The sequence below is a fragment of the Heteronotia binoei genome, chromosome 6 (assembly GCF_032191835.1).
Source record: "Heteronotia binoei isolate CCM8104 ecotype False Entrance Well chromosome 6, APGP_CSIRO_Hbin_v1, whole genome shotgun sequence".
NCBI classification, from domain to species: Eukaryota; Metazoa; Chordata; class Lepidosauria; order Squamata; family Gekkonidae; genus Heteronotia; species Heteronotia binoei.
In genome coordinates, this window is record NC_083228.1 from 111,342,406 (window position 1) to 111,359,266 (window position 16,861).

The 16,861-nt window shown below is 40.8% G+C and overlaps 2 protein-coding genes across 2 annotated transcripts in view; one reads left to right on the plus strand and one right to left on the minus strand.

The window, feature by feature from the left end:
• The window catches only part of ARHGEF26 (Rho guanine nucleotide exchange factor 26), an 80,734-nt gene extending 75,894 nt beyond the window's left edge, over window positions 1–4,840 (plus strand). Inside the window, exons 13-15 of the mRNA XM_060242365.1 lie at window positions 1,515–1,582; window positions 3,631–3,735; window positions 4,613–4,840. Of these exons, the coding sequence (XP_060098348.1) occupies window positions 1,515–1,582; window positions 3,631–3,735; window positions 4,613–4,755 (316 nt within the window). The 3' untranslated portion in view covers window positions 4,756–4,840. The remainder of the gene's footprint in view (window positions 1–1,514; window positions 1,583–3,630; window positions 3,736–4,612) is intronic.
• Window positions 4,841–14,028: 9,188 nt separating this feature from the next.
• Window positions 14,029–16,861, minus strand: part of DHX36 (DEAH-box helicase 36) — a 31,469-nt gene continuing 28,636 nt past the window's right edge. Inside the window, exons 24-25 of the mRNA XM_060242367.1 lie at window positions 16,225–16,377; window positions 14,029–14,749 (exon numbers count right to left, since the gene is read on the minus strand). Coding sequence (XP_060098350.1) covers window positions 14,564–14,749; window positions 16,225–16,377 — 339 coding nt within the window. The 3' untranslated portion in view covers window positions 14,029–14,563. The remainder of the gene's footprint in view (window positions 14,750–16,224; window positions 16,378–16,861) is intronic.

The following is a 16,861-nucleotide window of genomic DNA, read 5'->3' on the forward strand; positions in this document are numbered from 1 at the left end:
ATTCTTAAAACTCTTGCAATATTTTGTTTGAAACAGAAAAGGGGGGATAGTGGGGTTTTGCAATGCAATTTTAAAAAATAAGAGATCAAGAAGAAGCACAAGGACCACAGCAGAAACATAAAAAAATTAAATTGTCTCAGCCTGGGAAAACATTAAATAGTAATGATTAGCAATGACTCTTCCAATGTAATATCCCCCTTTGGCTGTGAGTTTCCAAATTAGAGTACTCACTCCACTGAAAAGAGACCAAGCTGGCTCAAAGCATCAACACTTGATTTGCAACACGCAACTCCAGGAAGCTTCAGCTGGCCGTAGGAACACTGGGAAGTTCCTCTCCATTGAAACACATAGACAAAGTTGCAAGGAAAATGTGGAGTGGATTTTCTTTTCATGTCTGTTCTGCCCAGAAGCCTGAAAGAAAATCCATTCTGCATTTTCCTTGCAGTTTTGCTTTTAGCTTTAGCCTCTGCAAAGAGAAAGCAGAAGGAGCTGGGAACCTCATTGCAGCCTTGGAGCTTCACAGGGTGAAGGTAGGAGAGGGGAGGGGGAGAAGAAAGCCCTGCGGACCTGAATAAAGCCCTGGGCGGGTCTGTTTGGCCTGCGGGATGAATGTTTGACACCCCTGCCTTAGGTAGACAGAAAAAAATTGATCATAAGCTAAAAATAAACTCTGCAAAAAAAATTGAACTGAGAGAACTGAGCATGCTAGGGCTGCCAGCCTCCAGGTGGGGCCTGGAGAGCTCTCTAGGGCTGCCAACCCCCCTGTCCGGGCAGGGAATGTCCTGCCTGGGAGGTTCTCAACCTGCCGGTCCCCCTGTGATGACATCACCTGAAAGTGACATCATCAAAATGGCGGCATCCATGCAGGGCTGCTCTAGACGTTTCCGGGAAACTGTTCCCAAATTAGAGTTCTATGGGTTCCCAAATGGCTAGAGAATCCGGGAAAACCATAGAGTTTTCCCAGAAACGCCTAGAGCGGCCCCATACGGGTGCCGCTATTGCGATGACATCACTTCTGGGTGACGTCATTCATCTCACGCGTGCACATCTCATGCGCGAATGTCCCCTGCTGGGGGATGAAGAGGACTTGGCAACCCTAGATCTCCCACTTTTACAACTGATCTCCAGCTGGCAGAGATCGGCTTCCCTGGAGAAAATGGCTGCTTTGAAGGGTGGACTCTATGGCATTGTACCATGCGGAGAACCCTCCTCTCCCCGAATCTCACCCTCTTCTGGATCCACCCCCAAAGTCCGCAGGTATTTTCCAACACAGACATGGCAACCCTAGAGCATGCTGATTGCCTTCGGGATATTGAGGTTCATGAAATGGGAGGACAGGGAAAGGGCCTGTTCAAACCCTAAAAGCTTCTGTTATCTTTGAGGGGCAGGTACGCTCAGGATGGGAAACAGCAGTTTTTGTGGGCCTCTGTGGGTTGTGAAATCATAGACTGTAAGAAAAGATCCAAAAAAATCTGAACCATGGAGCATAAATCCATAAATTCTTCCTCTTTCAGGAATGAGCGTGCTCGTTGGATTACTGCACTTGGACAGTGCAGTGATAGACGTTCCATGGACAGGACAAGTAAGCGTAAAACATGAACTTTGATATGGAATATAAATGTATTGCTATTGTTGATCTCCACTAGGGAGAAAAGCTAGGTATTAATAAAAAAATAAAGTGGCTTTTTGGTGTATAGATTTAACAAATAATGACAAAGTGAATGCATTGTCTTGGATTTTGCTGTTTCAGTGTTTGGGAGGGTGAGAAAGAGTATGTGTGTGTGTGTGCGCACATATGTGTGATGGAAGCTTGAATGGAAGAAAAATAAGCAAAATCTGAAGTGTTGCTGATAAAACCATTTTCCAAAGTGTTTTCTTGAGATCATTTTTTTTGTTTAAACAAGATTTGTTTATCTCCTTAAAACATATATAAGCTAGCCTTTCTTCCGGAAGGCTAGGACCCAACGCGGGTAGCAACAGTAAAACCTATACATCACTTGAAAAATCAAAAATAATAATTAAACCACCAAGCAATAACATGTTTCAAAATGTTATGCCTAGTGTGTGTGTGTGCGCGCCTCATGTAAAATTTCAAGTACAATTCATGATTGCCGCCTGCAGTTTTATTGGCCCTGGGAGAATGACCATTTGGGAAGGGCAGGATATAAATGTGAATGAATGAATGTTTATTATAGAAAATTGATATGTACAACAAAAAAAGAGCAAAATGCAATTTGCAAAATTATATCAAATCATTACAGAGTTTAAATTACTCAGTAGATAATAGTAGCAAATAATACTTTGGGGGAAAGGAGGCATATCTATATATAAGTCTACTATGTGTAATTCTCAGAGGTGGGGTTTTCGAGTTATATAGAGATTTAAAAAGTAACCAAGAGTGATAGGAGCAATTAGAGGGGAGGATGTTATGTTCTGACATGAAATTCAGTACAGGACCCCGGATAGAAATAAAATTATTGTAAATCCTCTTCGAATTGATCCCAAATTTTATCATGAATGGAATAGAGGTGTGCATTCCAATCTACCCAAACTGAAAATATACTAAAGAAATACCTTATTGGCATTTTTTAGGTAGATTTCAGCTTCCCAAATATATCCAGGTTTTTCTCATGAAAACTGGGAGGGGGGAATCATGGATATAGTCAGGAGTTTTGGGTAGATCTGAAACAGCAGAGAGGCTGTTTGTTGGACAGGCTTATGCCGTCCCTTTGAACTTTACAGAGACTGCAGAAGCCATCCCGAGGATCAGCCTGGGTGGTGGGCAGCTGAGAGCTTCCCTCCACCCTGGCTGTGTCTGTCTTCTCTTGAAGCCTGGTTTGAACTGGGCTGCACAATAAGCCAGCCCATGATCAGCTGTGTTGATGTGGCATTGAGAGTTCCGCATTGAGAGAACAGCCCAGCCGGGATTGCTGTGCCATCAGGGAGCAGATAACTCTCTGCAAGTGCACTGCCTTCTCCTGAAGCTCAGTTTAAATTGGGCTGCAAAAGAAGCCAAGCTGGCCTCAGGATTGGTCTGGTATTTTTTAACTGGATTTTTTGGGTTCAAGTCTGTTGGACTAAAAAAAGGTAAGGATTTTTGAAAAATCCTGAATCTGAATTCCGTACCAGTATTCAGAGTTGGGACTTTTCCAGGAACCCTTAAATTTTTTCGGGTCCAACAGACCCGAAGTGCAAAATACTGGTAAAAAAAACACCTAACACCCATAACATGCATGTTGTTACTTTTTGTTGAACTATCATCTGTATTTGCATCCTTCCTTTTCTCAAACTGTGCCTTCTTGGTCAGTGGGTGTAGAGAGGAAGCTGTGTTCCAAAGCCCTATATCCAGAGACAATTACACCTTATTTCCATTGAAATCAATTGAATGTAAATTTTTTCCCTGTTGGCTTAATTTACCATTTCATAAATACAGCTTCTGTATTTTGAATATGTGAAGCAGGCATTGCAGATTGCCTGCCACAGAACATTGCCTTGAATCAAGTCAGCGAATTACCAGAAAACAAGCTAAGGAGGAATAGGCTTGTCATATGTTTACTGTTATTTAAACTGAATTTGTGAACCCACCCCTTAGATTCACCATGTGAATCAGTAACTATTCTTTCTTCTCAGCACTGACACAGGTGGAGATCATCAGATCATATACTGCCAAGCAATCAGATGAACTCTCTCTACAAGCTGCTGATGTGGTTCTGGTCTACCAAAAAGTGAACGATGGTGAGTAGGTTTCTTTGGTCTTTAACTACCATAAAAGAAAGCAGTCCTTTTCTGTGGTGGTACCCCAGTAGTGCAACTATGCTCTCATGCACATGGCCAAAGCTTTATTATTTTCTGGAGCATTTTAGTAGATGATCCCTCTCCCCACTTATTTTTGTTGCTTTTTTTAGTGGATTGTGTGGTTGTGGCATTCAATTACCATTCCTTGGGGGCTTATTATTAATAGTTTCATTCTGGTTTTGTAGTTGACTTGAAGGTTTAATAGTAGAATGGCAAGATTTAAATGTTTTAAATATAGCAGAATAAATTATTGGGTGGGGGCAATCTGACCCCAGCTGTTGTGATCTGAGTCTAGGAGGTGGCTACAGGACTCATAGGAGAACACACCCACATAGCTTCTTTTCTGAACAGGGCTGTAGTATAATGAACTGGCTTGGGAGGGTTTATAAAAAGGAACAGGACTGTAGTGTAATTCCACTTCATTGTAGTTATTGTACTGTGTTCGTACTGCATTGCTTTCTGCTTTTGCAATTCAGTTTTTTTTTTATTGGCGGTATATTCAAAACAAGTAAAAGTGATCTCTACACAAGACTGAATTGGCTGTCAAGATGCTGTTATGGCTGTTGTAGCTTCAGAAGCAGATTTTATGCATTCCTGGAGAATAAATTTATATAGTTATTTCCTATGTAGCAAAATGGAACCTCCAGTGTGCTTCTGAATTTCATCTATTGGGTGCAAAATATTGGAAAAGATAATGCTTGTTGGCTTTCTGGAAGTGTTTGGATGGCCATGATGGGAAACAGGCTCTTGAACTGATTGGACCTTGGATCTGATCCATTAGTCTGTATCATATTGAGGTTTTTATTATTCTTTGCAGGTTGGTATGAAGGAGAGCGACTGCGTGATGGGGAGAAAGGCTGGTTTCCAATGGAATGTGCCAAGGAGATCACATGTCAAGCCACAATTGACAAGAATATGGAAAGGATGGGACGTTTGCTGGGCCTCGAAACAAATGTTTAGAACCTCGCTGCCTTATCTTCATTCTACAATCTGCACTACTTCAGCTATGTGGTTTCTTGGGCTGTTCTAGGTGGCTACTAGGGGTGTGCAAAAATGGGATTTTGGGTATATTGAACTCAAAATATATCAGCATGGTATTTGGATTTTGTAAATATTTGGAATTACTAATTTTTACAGCTCCATTATCCCCTATGGGGACCATTATAGTCAGTGGTCCCCATAGGTTATACTGGAGAATCGATCCAAAGTATCTGGGGTTTTTAGGGGGCTGTTTTATGAGACAGAGGCACCAAATTTGCAGCATAGCTTCTGGTGCCTCTCCACAACCCCCTCCCCCTGTTTCAAAAAAATTTGGACCAGGGTTTGATTCCGTATGCCCCAGAAGAAGGTGTCCCCATCCTCCATTGTTTCCAGTCCCTTGAACTGGAAGTCCTTTGAATCACCTTTAACACCAGCTACAGGTGACCCCGAAAAATCCCAAATATTTTTGGGATTTTTCAGGCTCAGTTGTATCAGATAGCTGGATAAATACCCCAACTGGAATCTGGCTGGAAAAATACCTGGAAAATACTTCTCAGGTATTTTCTGGGTTTTCCCCTGGCTCAGATAAACCAAATTCACACCCCTAATGGCTATTTAATAGGCTGTAGCATGTGAAAAAGGATTACAGCTATGTGCAGTTATTTGGAGTGGAAGCAGCCCAGGGCGAATTCATACAAATAGGAATCGGCTAGCATTAAGTAATAAAATTTTATTTTGTTTTGTTTTACAAATAAACACTTTTATTAAAAAAAATGGTTAAGATTTATATAGATTCCAGATAGCGTGATCACTTGAGGTACTGTGGATTAGCTACTTTTGAATCCTAGTGCCTTTGTTTTAGAAAGTAATTTTAAGGTCCATTCATTTCATTTGCCATTTTACTTTGGTATTAAACCCCTTCCCTTTGTCTCTTTCCAGTAAGGCAGATCCATGTGAAAAAGCAGGGTTCCATTACATACCACTGGTGTGGCTTTTGGACTGAATAAGCGGGATGTGTGTATCTTTTGATGTACAACTGAAGTTGTTTATGGCTGAGAAAACAGGATGCTGAGTATTAGTTATGAATTAATCATAAACCAGTCTCATTAAATTCTGTGAGAATGGAATGCAGAGTTAAATGTCTAATTGTGTTCATTTCAGTAGAACCCATAGGTAATCTTTTTGTTTGATTATTACCTATGGGTTCTACTGTAATGAACACAGGGGTTACCTGTGGCTCTTATTTTTTAACTCTAATGGCCAGCTTCAGCCATTTCCCGCTTAGATCTGTCATTGGCAAAGTGGCTGGCTGTGTCCTGTTTCAAATAATAGAAAACAAAAGGAGAGGAAAAACAAAACAGGTGGCCTGAGCTGTTGCATTTGATGATAGGTCAGCAGTAAATACAATGTTCTGAGCCAGCAGCAGCCCTGGCAGCAAACCTTTTAACCATGCTCAGCTCTATTCAGAGTTAGGAAATAGACCACTAGATCCTATAGCTTCAGAGCAGGTATTCCTTACTGCTCACCACAAAACAGTTGTTTTGACACTTCAGTATCTGAATAGACTTGGTAAAAAACCTCAGCACTCACACTGCTCTGTTTCCTCTCTTTCTCTTGTAATGTCCAGTTGAACAGGTTGTTGTGATCACATTATGCTTTGGCCACCTGGCACCACTGGCTGATATATAGCGGTAACTGTGAAGGTAAAATGAAGGAGAGAAAGAGGGTGTTTTGCTGCTTTGAGTCCACTTTGGGGAGAAAAGCAAGGTAATCTTTCTGAAAAGAATCTGATTAACATGTTTTGTATTTAACTGGAAATTAGGAGGATGATAGGAGATGAGATGTGGAACAGCAGCTGCCTTATATATTGTATAACATCTTGTTAAAACTTTCAGTCTTATTAATAGAACATAAAAACAATTCATTTCAGAGTAGTACATAAAATCTTCCAGATATGAAATAGACATGGGAAAAAATTCTGACTTCATCAATATCCTTGAAACTTTTGCCAGGATTTCCCTGTTCAACCTAAAAAATTGTGTAAGAACTACAAGACTGTTGTACATGGCAGTAACGTGACCTGTTAGTTCTGTATTTAATCGTTTTGAAGTGTGAGACTGCCCCTCCTTTGAGTTGGTGTAGAGTAATCCAGGTATTGATTGTGAATACTGAACCTTGAGCAAAGTAATGATGTTGTTGATCACACGAGTCGCATCCCAACAGTGAATTAGGCAATTAAGCTCCTTGGCCCCACTGCACAAAAAGTCAGTTGCTCTTTCAGTTGAAACCAACAGGTTGTTAATCAGATAAGCTGGCCCATATGACTTCTTCACGGTTTGAAGGCTATTGATTCTTAGCAGGGTCTCTTGGTATCTTCCCTGCCTGGAAGAGGAGCCTTGCTGTGATCACTGAACGTCTCATTATAAATCCCCATGTTGGAGTTTACAGGCATTTATTTGTCAAACCACACTGTAAATAGGAATTTGTAATTGTATTTGTAACTAATGTATAAATAGGAGGTAATTTGCAACTTCCTTATTTTTTTGTAAATGAGAATCTATTTTCTACATCATCATATATTATATGTCTACCTTTGTCATACTTTGGTACTGTTTTTCCTTTAACAGAAATGGCAGCAGATTTTAGGAGAAAGTGATTTTTTTTTACTTCTATTTTTTCATTTGGTTAGAAATCACAAATTGTAATATTTATATATAACAGAATTGAACAGTGAATGTTTGAATAGAGGTAAATCTGCACTCCCATTTCTACAGAAGCATATATTGGTTACAGTGTAGGCTGCTGGAATCAGGGCTGTAAGGCACATTTGTAAGCATTCAGAGAGAAAGTGTGCAACTTTTGCAAAACTGTGGAATAAATCCAAACTGTTACACATGGATTTGAAGTGATGCTGTGGCTGTCAGCCTATCCAGAATGTATTGTATATATTCACATGTAAATACATCTGCTACCCACCTACACAGGAGTTTCTTGGTGTGTCTTCATTAGCAGTGCTGAAATTACTGTACATTTACATGGTGTAGGGCCTTCCTTTGGGACAACAGTTATTAAAAGGCTAGAATCACCTTGACTGCTTTCTTCTGACCCAACAATAGAGTCATAATGCCCATGTGTTACTGCATGACTAGCTACTAGGAGAGAGAGAAGCACAGCCAGCAGCATTAAGTACTATCCCATGAATGGGGAAAGAGATTTCCCATCAGTCTTCATGCTCTTAAAGCCCTGTATGGTCATAACAAGTTGACAAAGACTGTTTTGAACATTGCAATGCATTAGTACAATTAATCCGCAGTATCTTGACCTAATAAAAACAAAATTATTTTGAATACTGACAGATTTAGCACACATTTTATTTTTAAAAGTATTAATCTTACTAAATTGTATACAAATCAAGTTTCTTCCCCCACCAAAAAAAGCTCTCCCCCTACATTTGAATTGACATGAGTTGAAAGTATTGCTAATGCAAGAAAAAAAATACCAATGATCAGATCGACTGAGTTCACATGATAATTTGAAGAATTTGACTGTGGCAAATGAGCAAGTTTAGACACCATTCCTATATCTCTATGGTATGTGGTCCAAATATATGCAAACTTTTAGATTAGATCTGCTCTTCTCTATCTCTTCCCCCCATTTTTGAAAAAGAACAGTCTCAGACTAAACATGCTGCCAGTTTAGAGCTCCATGTGCCGATTTTAATCAATTAACTAGAACAATAGACTATATTTTTGACAGTTATATAGAGGCATTCCATGAAGTAGCAAATGAAATGAGGAGCTGTTTTTCTATGCAGCAGCTGTAATCTTTAGTTTACCCAGGGAGTGATCTCTCCCTTCTGATGCCTTAAACTTAAGGGGAGAATAACATGTGCAATAGGTCTAAATTGGAAATCAGATTGTATTTTAGTACTAGTACTACATCTTTCCTTCTATAGTTGTCCTGTTGGTTGATACACAGTCCTCCAGCCACACGCACTTTACTCATGCACAATTGAAAGCAAGCTGATGCATTTATTTTTCTAAGACTCCATTTGTATAATGTGGCAATGCTTACTGCTATCTTCAACACTCCACCTAAAACATTCCCTGCTGCTCTAGAGAGTCTCAATAAAATATAGCAGTGCTATCGTACAGTAGGTTGCTAACATACTTTTTAAAGCCTCTGCTAAAATGGTGTTTCATTTCTTGTAGGAGACAAATCAATTATTTAGAAGACAAAAAAAGAACTACACTAAATAAAGGCCACAGAATATCATCTTTGGTGCAATTCTAGGATTTCCCCCCCTATTTAATTGATCCGATCCTAGGAAGAGTATTTGATGTGCTGTGCTTGTTCTTTGTAACATTTCCTGCAAATAAAATAGCCAGAGTGGAAATTGCCATAACTAGTAATATTTGCTCATTTACTACTAAATTATTAAATATTCCTGATTATGCCTAATTCTATTTAGAGGAGGACATGCATAGAGCTTATAGATTCTACTTGGAGAGCCAGTTTGGTGTGGAGAGCCAGTTTGGTATAGTGGTTAAGTGTGCGGACTCTTATCTGGGAGAACCGAGTTTGATTCCCCACTCCTCCACTTGCACCTGCTAGCATGGCCTTGGGTCAGCCAAAGCTCTGGCAGAGGTTGTCCTTGAAAGGGCAGCTGCTGTGAGAGCCTCTCCAGTCCCACCCATCTCACAGGGTGTTTGTTGTGGGGGAGGAAGGTAAAGAAGATTGTGAGCCACTCTGAGACTCTTCGGAGTGGCGGGCGGGATATAAATCCAATATCATCTTCTTCCCTTGAGTTAGAGACCCCAACTACAGAAGCATAGAAGCGTCATTCCAGCCTTTCACAAAATGTATGCATGCCAAAAGGAAGAAGTCAAGACAGTGCTACTGAGGTTTGATGCCCAATGGGCAGTATACTTTAACCTGTAACAAAATCACAGTGATTCTACTGCAATATTCCTTGCCAATTTTTTTAAAAAATTCATTTTGACCAATGAGGTAAAACAGTGACAAATGGAATTATCATGTGCTTCTCCAGTGGTGCTGGGAGTGTGGCAGTCCTTATTTGAAAATATAATAACATAACAACACAAGAAAAGTTTAACCAGACCAAGGAGCCATTCGTAGCCATCCTTTGGAGATTTCCAAATAACAAAATGGTGCTGATTGAATGAGTCAGTCATTAATCCAGATTTGAGATTTTTGTTTATTTCAAATATTTATATGCTGGCCTTTCACCAAATGCTGTTCCACAAGCATGAACAGCAAATGAAAAAGCTCAATCTGTTACAGAACTTGCATTTGACAAAAGGGGTACAGTTGGTGACAGCAAAGCTGGCACAAGGTAACAGGCAGGGAGAGAGAGAGACTCATGGAGGATAAGTCTATCAATGGCGATTAGCCATGGTGACTAAGGGAAACCTCCATATCCAGGGGCACTAGTCCTCTGAATCCCAAGCCAGGAGGCAACATCAGGGGAAATCCTCAGCCTCTGTGCCCTGTTGTTGCCCATCCAGAGGAACTGGTCGGCTACTGTGTAAGACAGGATGCTGGACTAGATGGACTATTGGTCTGAGTCATCAGGGCTCTTATGTTCTTTGGCCACCAAATGAGAAGGGAGCACTCACTGGAGAAGCACTCACTGGTCTGAGTCATCAGGGCTCTTATGTTCTTATGAGTGGTGGTGGTTCAAATATGTGAATCTCAGCTCTTGAAAGGCTTTAACACTAAGCACCAGCAACTTGAATTGGACCTGGGAATGAATAAGCAGCAAGTGAGGGAAACACAGCCCCCCCAGCCACAACAGACTGCCACATTTGGCATCAGCTGATTTCCAAGTAGTCTTTAAGGACAATTCTGTGTAGAGCACATTAGCGCTTCTGCTAAATCTTGTGTTGGTCAGTCTACCAGAATACTTATGAATCTGCAAGATGAGGCACAACCTAAGCTGCTTTTCTGTGCTTGACCCCCTTGACCAGGGGTGGCCATCTGTGGCTTGGAAGTCACATGTGACTCTTTCACACATATCGTGTGGCTCTCAAAGCTTCCACCACCCTGTCAGTCAGCTTGAAGAAGGCATTTATCCCTTTAAATCAGTTTGTCAAGCCAAGCCAGCAGCTTTCTTTCCACCTATTCCCCTCCCCCATATATTTGTCTTCCTTCCTTCCTCCCCTCCCTCAAACATCTGATGTTTATTCTATGCAGCTCTTACATTAAGCAAGTTTGGCCACCCTTACCCTTGACCCTTTAAAAGGCTCTTAATGAAGAGCAGGGAGAACAGCAGGGCCTCATCTCCAGAAGTGTCTGGAAGTTCAACTTAGTTTAGCTTCAGTGATTCTCCTATGGACCTTATTCCTTGATGTTGTTACTTAACACATTAACCAGTCAAGGCACTTTCTGATGTCGTTGTTCAGTTGCACAGTCGAGCCAGGCCCTCCTGTCTTCTACCATCCTCCAAAGTCTGCTCAAATTTTTGTTAGTTACATCAGTAATGCTGTCCAGCCATCTCATCTTTTGCCGTCCCCTTCTTCTTCTGTCTTTCCCAGCATCAGGATCTTCTCCAGTGAGTGCTCCCTTCTCATTTGGTGGCCAAAGTATTTGAGCTTCAGCTTCAGCATCTGGCCTTCCAGGGAACAGTCAGGGTTGATTTCCCTTAGGACTGACTGATTTGATCTTGCAGTCCAAGGGATTCTCAAGATTCTTCTCCAGCACCACATCTCAAAAGTATCTATTCTTCTGTGCTCAGCCTTCATTATGGTCCAACTCTCACAGCCATACGTTAGTACTGGGAATACCATCACTTTGACTATACAGACTTTTGTTGGCAGTGTGATGTCTCTACTTTTTATTATACTGCCTAGGTTCACCATAACTGGCCTCCCAAGGAGCAAATGTCTTTTAATTTCATGGCTACAGTCACCATCTGTAGTGATCTTGGATCCTAGAAATGTGACGTCTGTCACTTCTTCCATGTCTTCCCCTTCTATTTGCCGAGGAGTGATGGGGCCGGAAGTCATGATCTTAGTTTTTTTGATGCTGAGTTTCAAGCCTACTTTTGTGCTCTCCTCTTTCACCCTCAACAAGAGATTCTTTAGGTCCTCTTCACTTTCTGCCATTAGAGTGGTATCATCTGCATATCTGAGGTTGTGGATGTTTTCCCTGGCAATCTTAATTCTGCTTTGTGCTTCATCCAGGCCAGCATTTCGCATGATGTACTCTGCATATAAATTAAATAAGTAGGGTGACAATATACATCCTTGTCGAACTCCTTTTCCTATTCTAAACCAATCAGTTGTTCCATATCCCGTTCTGACAGTTGCTTCTTGAATCTTATACAGGTTTCTCAGGAGACATGTGAGGTGGTCTGGTACTCCCATCTCTTTAAGGACTTGCCACAGTTTGTTATGATCCACACAAAGGCTTTAGCGTAGTCAATGAAATAGATGTTTTTCTGGTACTCCTGTGCTTTCTCCACAATCCAGCAAATGTTGGCAATTTGATCTCTAGTTCCTCTACCTCCACAAAACCCAGCTTGAACTTCTGGTAGTTTCCGGTCTACATACTGCTGAAGCCTAGCTTGTAAGATATTTAACATGACCTTGCTGGCATGTGAAATGAGTGCAATGGTGCGATAGTTTGAACATTCCTTGGCATTACCTTTCTTTGGGACTGGAATATAAACTGACCTTTTCCAATCCTGTGGCCACTGTTGTGTTTTCCAAATTTGCTGAAATAATGTGTGCATCACTTTAACAGCATCATCTTTTAGGACTTTGAATAGCTGAACTAGGATACCGTCATCTCCGCTCGCTTTGTTAGTAATACTTTCTAAGGCCCATTTGACTTCACACTCCAGGATGTCTGGCTCGAGATCAGCGATTTCACTGTCATGGTTGTCAAGGACACTGAGATCCTTCTTGTATAATTCTTCTGTGTATTCTTGCCACCTCTTCCTAATCTCTTCTGCTTCTGTTAGGTCCCTACTGTTTTTGTCCTTTATCATGGCCATCTTTGCACGAAATGTTCCCTTGATTTCTCTAATTTTCTTGAAGGGCTCTTGTCCTTCCCATCCTATTATCCCATCCTCTTGTCCTTCCCATCCCATCCTCCTTTGGGGAATCTTGTAAAAATTGGACCACACAGTCCCCTTTGTGAGACTAAGAGAAGCTTTTCCAGTAGCCATGTAGCACCTCAGACAGGCAGAGGAAATCATCTGGGTTTTCCTTCTTAAGTAAACTCAGGAAGTAACCAGGAAATCTTTCCAAAAGCATTTTTTCAAGAACCAGGATGGTATAGTGATTAAGAGCATCAGATTCTAATTTGGAAAACTGGGTCTGATTTCCCACTCATCCACATGAAGCCTGCTGAATGACCTTGGACTCGTCAGTTCTCTTGGAACTCTCTCAGCCCCACCAACCTCATAAGGTGCCTGTTGTGGGAATGGGAAGGGAATGTGATTGCAAGCAGCTTTGAGACTCCTTAAGGTAGAAAATGATAGAGTTGGAAGGAACCTCCAGGGTCACCTAATCCAACTTCTTGCACAATGCAGGAAATTCACAAATACTTTCCCCACAAACATATATTCCCAGTGACCCCTGCTCCATGCCCTGAAGATGGCAAAAATTACCAGGATCCCTTGCCAAACTGGCCTGGAGAAAAATTACCTATTGACCCCAAAGTCAGCATTTTCCTGGGTGTGTAAGAAAGCATTGCTGTCAGATGGCCATCTAGCCTGTTTAAAAACCTCCAAGGAAGAAGAGCCCACCATCTCCTGAGGAAGTCTGTTGCAATGAGGAACCACTCTGTCAGGAAGCTCATCCTAATGTTTAGCTGGAAACTTCTGATTTAATTTCAATTTGTTGGTTCTGGTCTGACCTTCCAGGGCAACAGAAAACAATTCTGATTATTGAAACAGAACTCTGGCTACCACTTAAATCCCACTGAAATTGCAAACTTGGTTTCTCAGCCCCAATCCAAACCCATGTTCTTCAGCAGAAAGTGACATCAAGTTCTTACAGAGGGACTTAAATACTCAGGAAACATGCACTGTAAATCCTATAAACAGATAATTAGCATAATGTAGATTTTTTTCTAATGGGGATTCTATGGATATGCAGCCTAAGCCAATGGATCAGTACATGTCATTCTCCACCGACCTAGTGTTGGACTCTAGAAGGACTAGAGAGCAGATGTTTAGTCAAATATCTAGAAAGATCTGAACACTGACTGATCTCAAGAACAGCCTTTCTACAACAATTTTATTTAAAGTAGAAAAAAAAAGTCTTTCATCTATCAGTCCTCGGATCTCTTTTGGAAGTTCAAGACTCAGTATGTTTGTTTTACAGAACATTACAGCTTCCCAACAACATGCTTTTTGGCTGCCCAGAAACATTTAGCTAGCATTCAGAAGAAAACACAGAGGCAATGCTTATGGTTGGAAATTTCAGTTATTTGCCCCACTTTAAAAAGTGACAATTGCTCCACAGATAAGGATAAACAGCTAAATAATGTCAAAAAAATGTTTTCTGTTCATTTTCAATTTCATTCAGCTTTTACCTGAAAAGTTACAGTCCTTAACGAGCACCATATAGACATGACAATACAATACATCAGACCATGTAACTCCGGCAAAAGCTATTTTGGATGTTGCATGCCATACACATGGAGCCATTCCAAACTACTAAAAACTACTGACGCCGTGTAGTCACAATGTGCGATATTCCAAGATGCCCCCAAATATACTATCAACAAAAAAATCAGCAGCAAAGGAACACAGTTAACTGTATCGTTCGTTCTCGAAACGGGGGGCAAAGTTTCTGGCTGTTTCATTCTCCTGTGTTGTGATTAAGTCTATAATGGCTGTCAGCACTGCAGTGTCCCTTGATTTAGTATTGTTCCAGTCCACGGGGTGTGGGTTTTCTATTTTCTCTTGCAGAAGGTCATCCAATTCTTTCTTCAAATCCTGCAGATAAAAAAAGGATAGTGGTTGGAAAGAACTAACAAAGCAAGTTTTGACAGTTATTCTACTTTTTATACAGTAGCGTCAAAACTTCAATTTTCTCCCTGGAAATAAGAGTGACCTACTTTTCTGTTCTTTTTTTAATCCTATGTCCAATTAACTATCAGTCTGTAAAAGATATTGAAAAATTCAGCTGGCTATACAGTTTGCTGCCAAGCTAAACTTACAAGTTTTAGGAACAGCTTTCTCTGTTAAGTGCTTCAAAAACGCACTGTGTATATGTGCACTCTGAAAGTAGTAATTTATTTTGATCTTTCCCTGAAAGCACTGCCCATACATTAACATTTTAGGAGGACTCTATTGCAAGCAGAATGCTTAGGCTCTTGCAGTTTGACTTATTCTTGCCAAGAAACTGCTGACCAGCATCACATTTCAAATATACAAATCCCTAATCTATCTTATATCTTGGATCCAACAAAGCATTTCTACTAACAGAAGGAGCAGTGTTGGGGGAGAGTGGATTTAGGGACTGCAGCAGGAAGGGAGAGATGAGAAAGTCTTGTTCCAAGTAATCCTTCCACTTGTGGAACTGCTCTGTTGGATACAAATGAGCGCTTCTACAATGTTATGGGTGATTAAAATGTGGAATTTGCTGCCAGAGGGTGTTGTGATGGCCACAGACACAGATGGCTTTAAAAGTAAATTAGACATTCCTGGAGGATAGGTCTACCAGTGTACCTGTGGCTACCAGCCATGGCAACTAAAGGGAACCTCCACATTCAGAGGCAGTAACCCTCTGACTACCAGTGCTAGGAGACAACATCAGGGGAATATCTCAGCTTCTATGCTCTGTTACTGGCCCTCGAAGAGGAACTGGTTGGGCATTGTGCATGAGAGGATGCTGCACTAGATGGACCACTGGTCTTACCCAGCTTCTTATGTTCTCAACACCGTAACAAGAAAAAAAAATAGCAATCTCTTAAGTGTTCAGATTGTGTAAAAATTTTTGAACAGCATCCAGATAAGCATAACTTTGATTTAGCAAACAAGGTAATTATGAACTACACATCTCACTTTCCTTCATTACACCAAATTACAGCCCTGCTCAATCACCAGTATCTCTCCATAACATAAGGCAAGTCTTCAATGCTTTCAAGCTCTTCCCAATATTGCAAAGAAAAAATGAACAAATGAACTGAGCTGTACTATGTTTATTTGAATATGGAACAACCCTGCCTTTACTGTGAATCCCTATTGTTGGTGAATAGGTTGCAAGGAAGATGCCAGTTTGTTATTCTCTCACCCACAATGACAGAAAGAGGAGCAAAAAGGGCCTGAGATTAGCATTATGATGAGGGTTCTCTCCAGAGTGAATTGCCCCCAAATGGCAAAAAAACATTCTATAACAGTTTCTTTAAGAAGCGTTAGCCTTTATGGCTTTAGTTGCCAACCTAGATAGAAGAAAGAGGCACACTCACCTTCACTAACTGGGCTATTCGTGCTGGAGACTGGAATACAATCCATTTGTCCACAGCAATAGTGTCTTGGTCTTTATCCTTTTGGATAGAAATATCTCCTCCGAAGAAAAGCAAACAATATGGCGAGACTTCTGTGCAATCATACAGATATATCTGTAACAAAGAATATATTCAGCACAACAGGAACATGCTAATAGAGTCATAACACAGCACCAGCACCCTATCAGAATTAGACACCTTCAAATTATTTTAAATTTGTTTAACCAAAATGGTGACATGATGACTATTTCTGCCAACTAACTAAATACAGAGTTTTTAGTGAAACCAAGACCATCTACCTTCTTGGACATCCAGCTTTGCATGCTACCTCAAGAGCAACAACTGAGGTGGGATTTCATTCTTCTGCAGTAAAAAGCAGGTAAAATGAGAGGCAAAGAATCTCAAGAGGAAACTGGAGGGCATGAGAATTGGAGTGGGGAAGTATATGAAATCCTAGCAACCAGTACCAGAGGAACAGAGGAAAAACTGAAGACTATGATAGTAATAAGAGGCTGAGAAAACCACAAAGATTAGCACCTGTTAAGTCATTTATGCCATGCTCTCATCATTATTGTATCTCATGTGGGGGGAAAGTGTT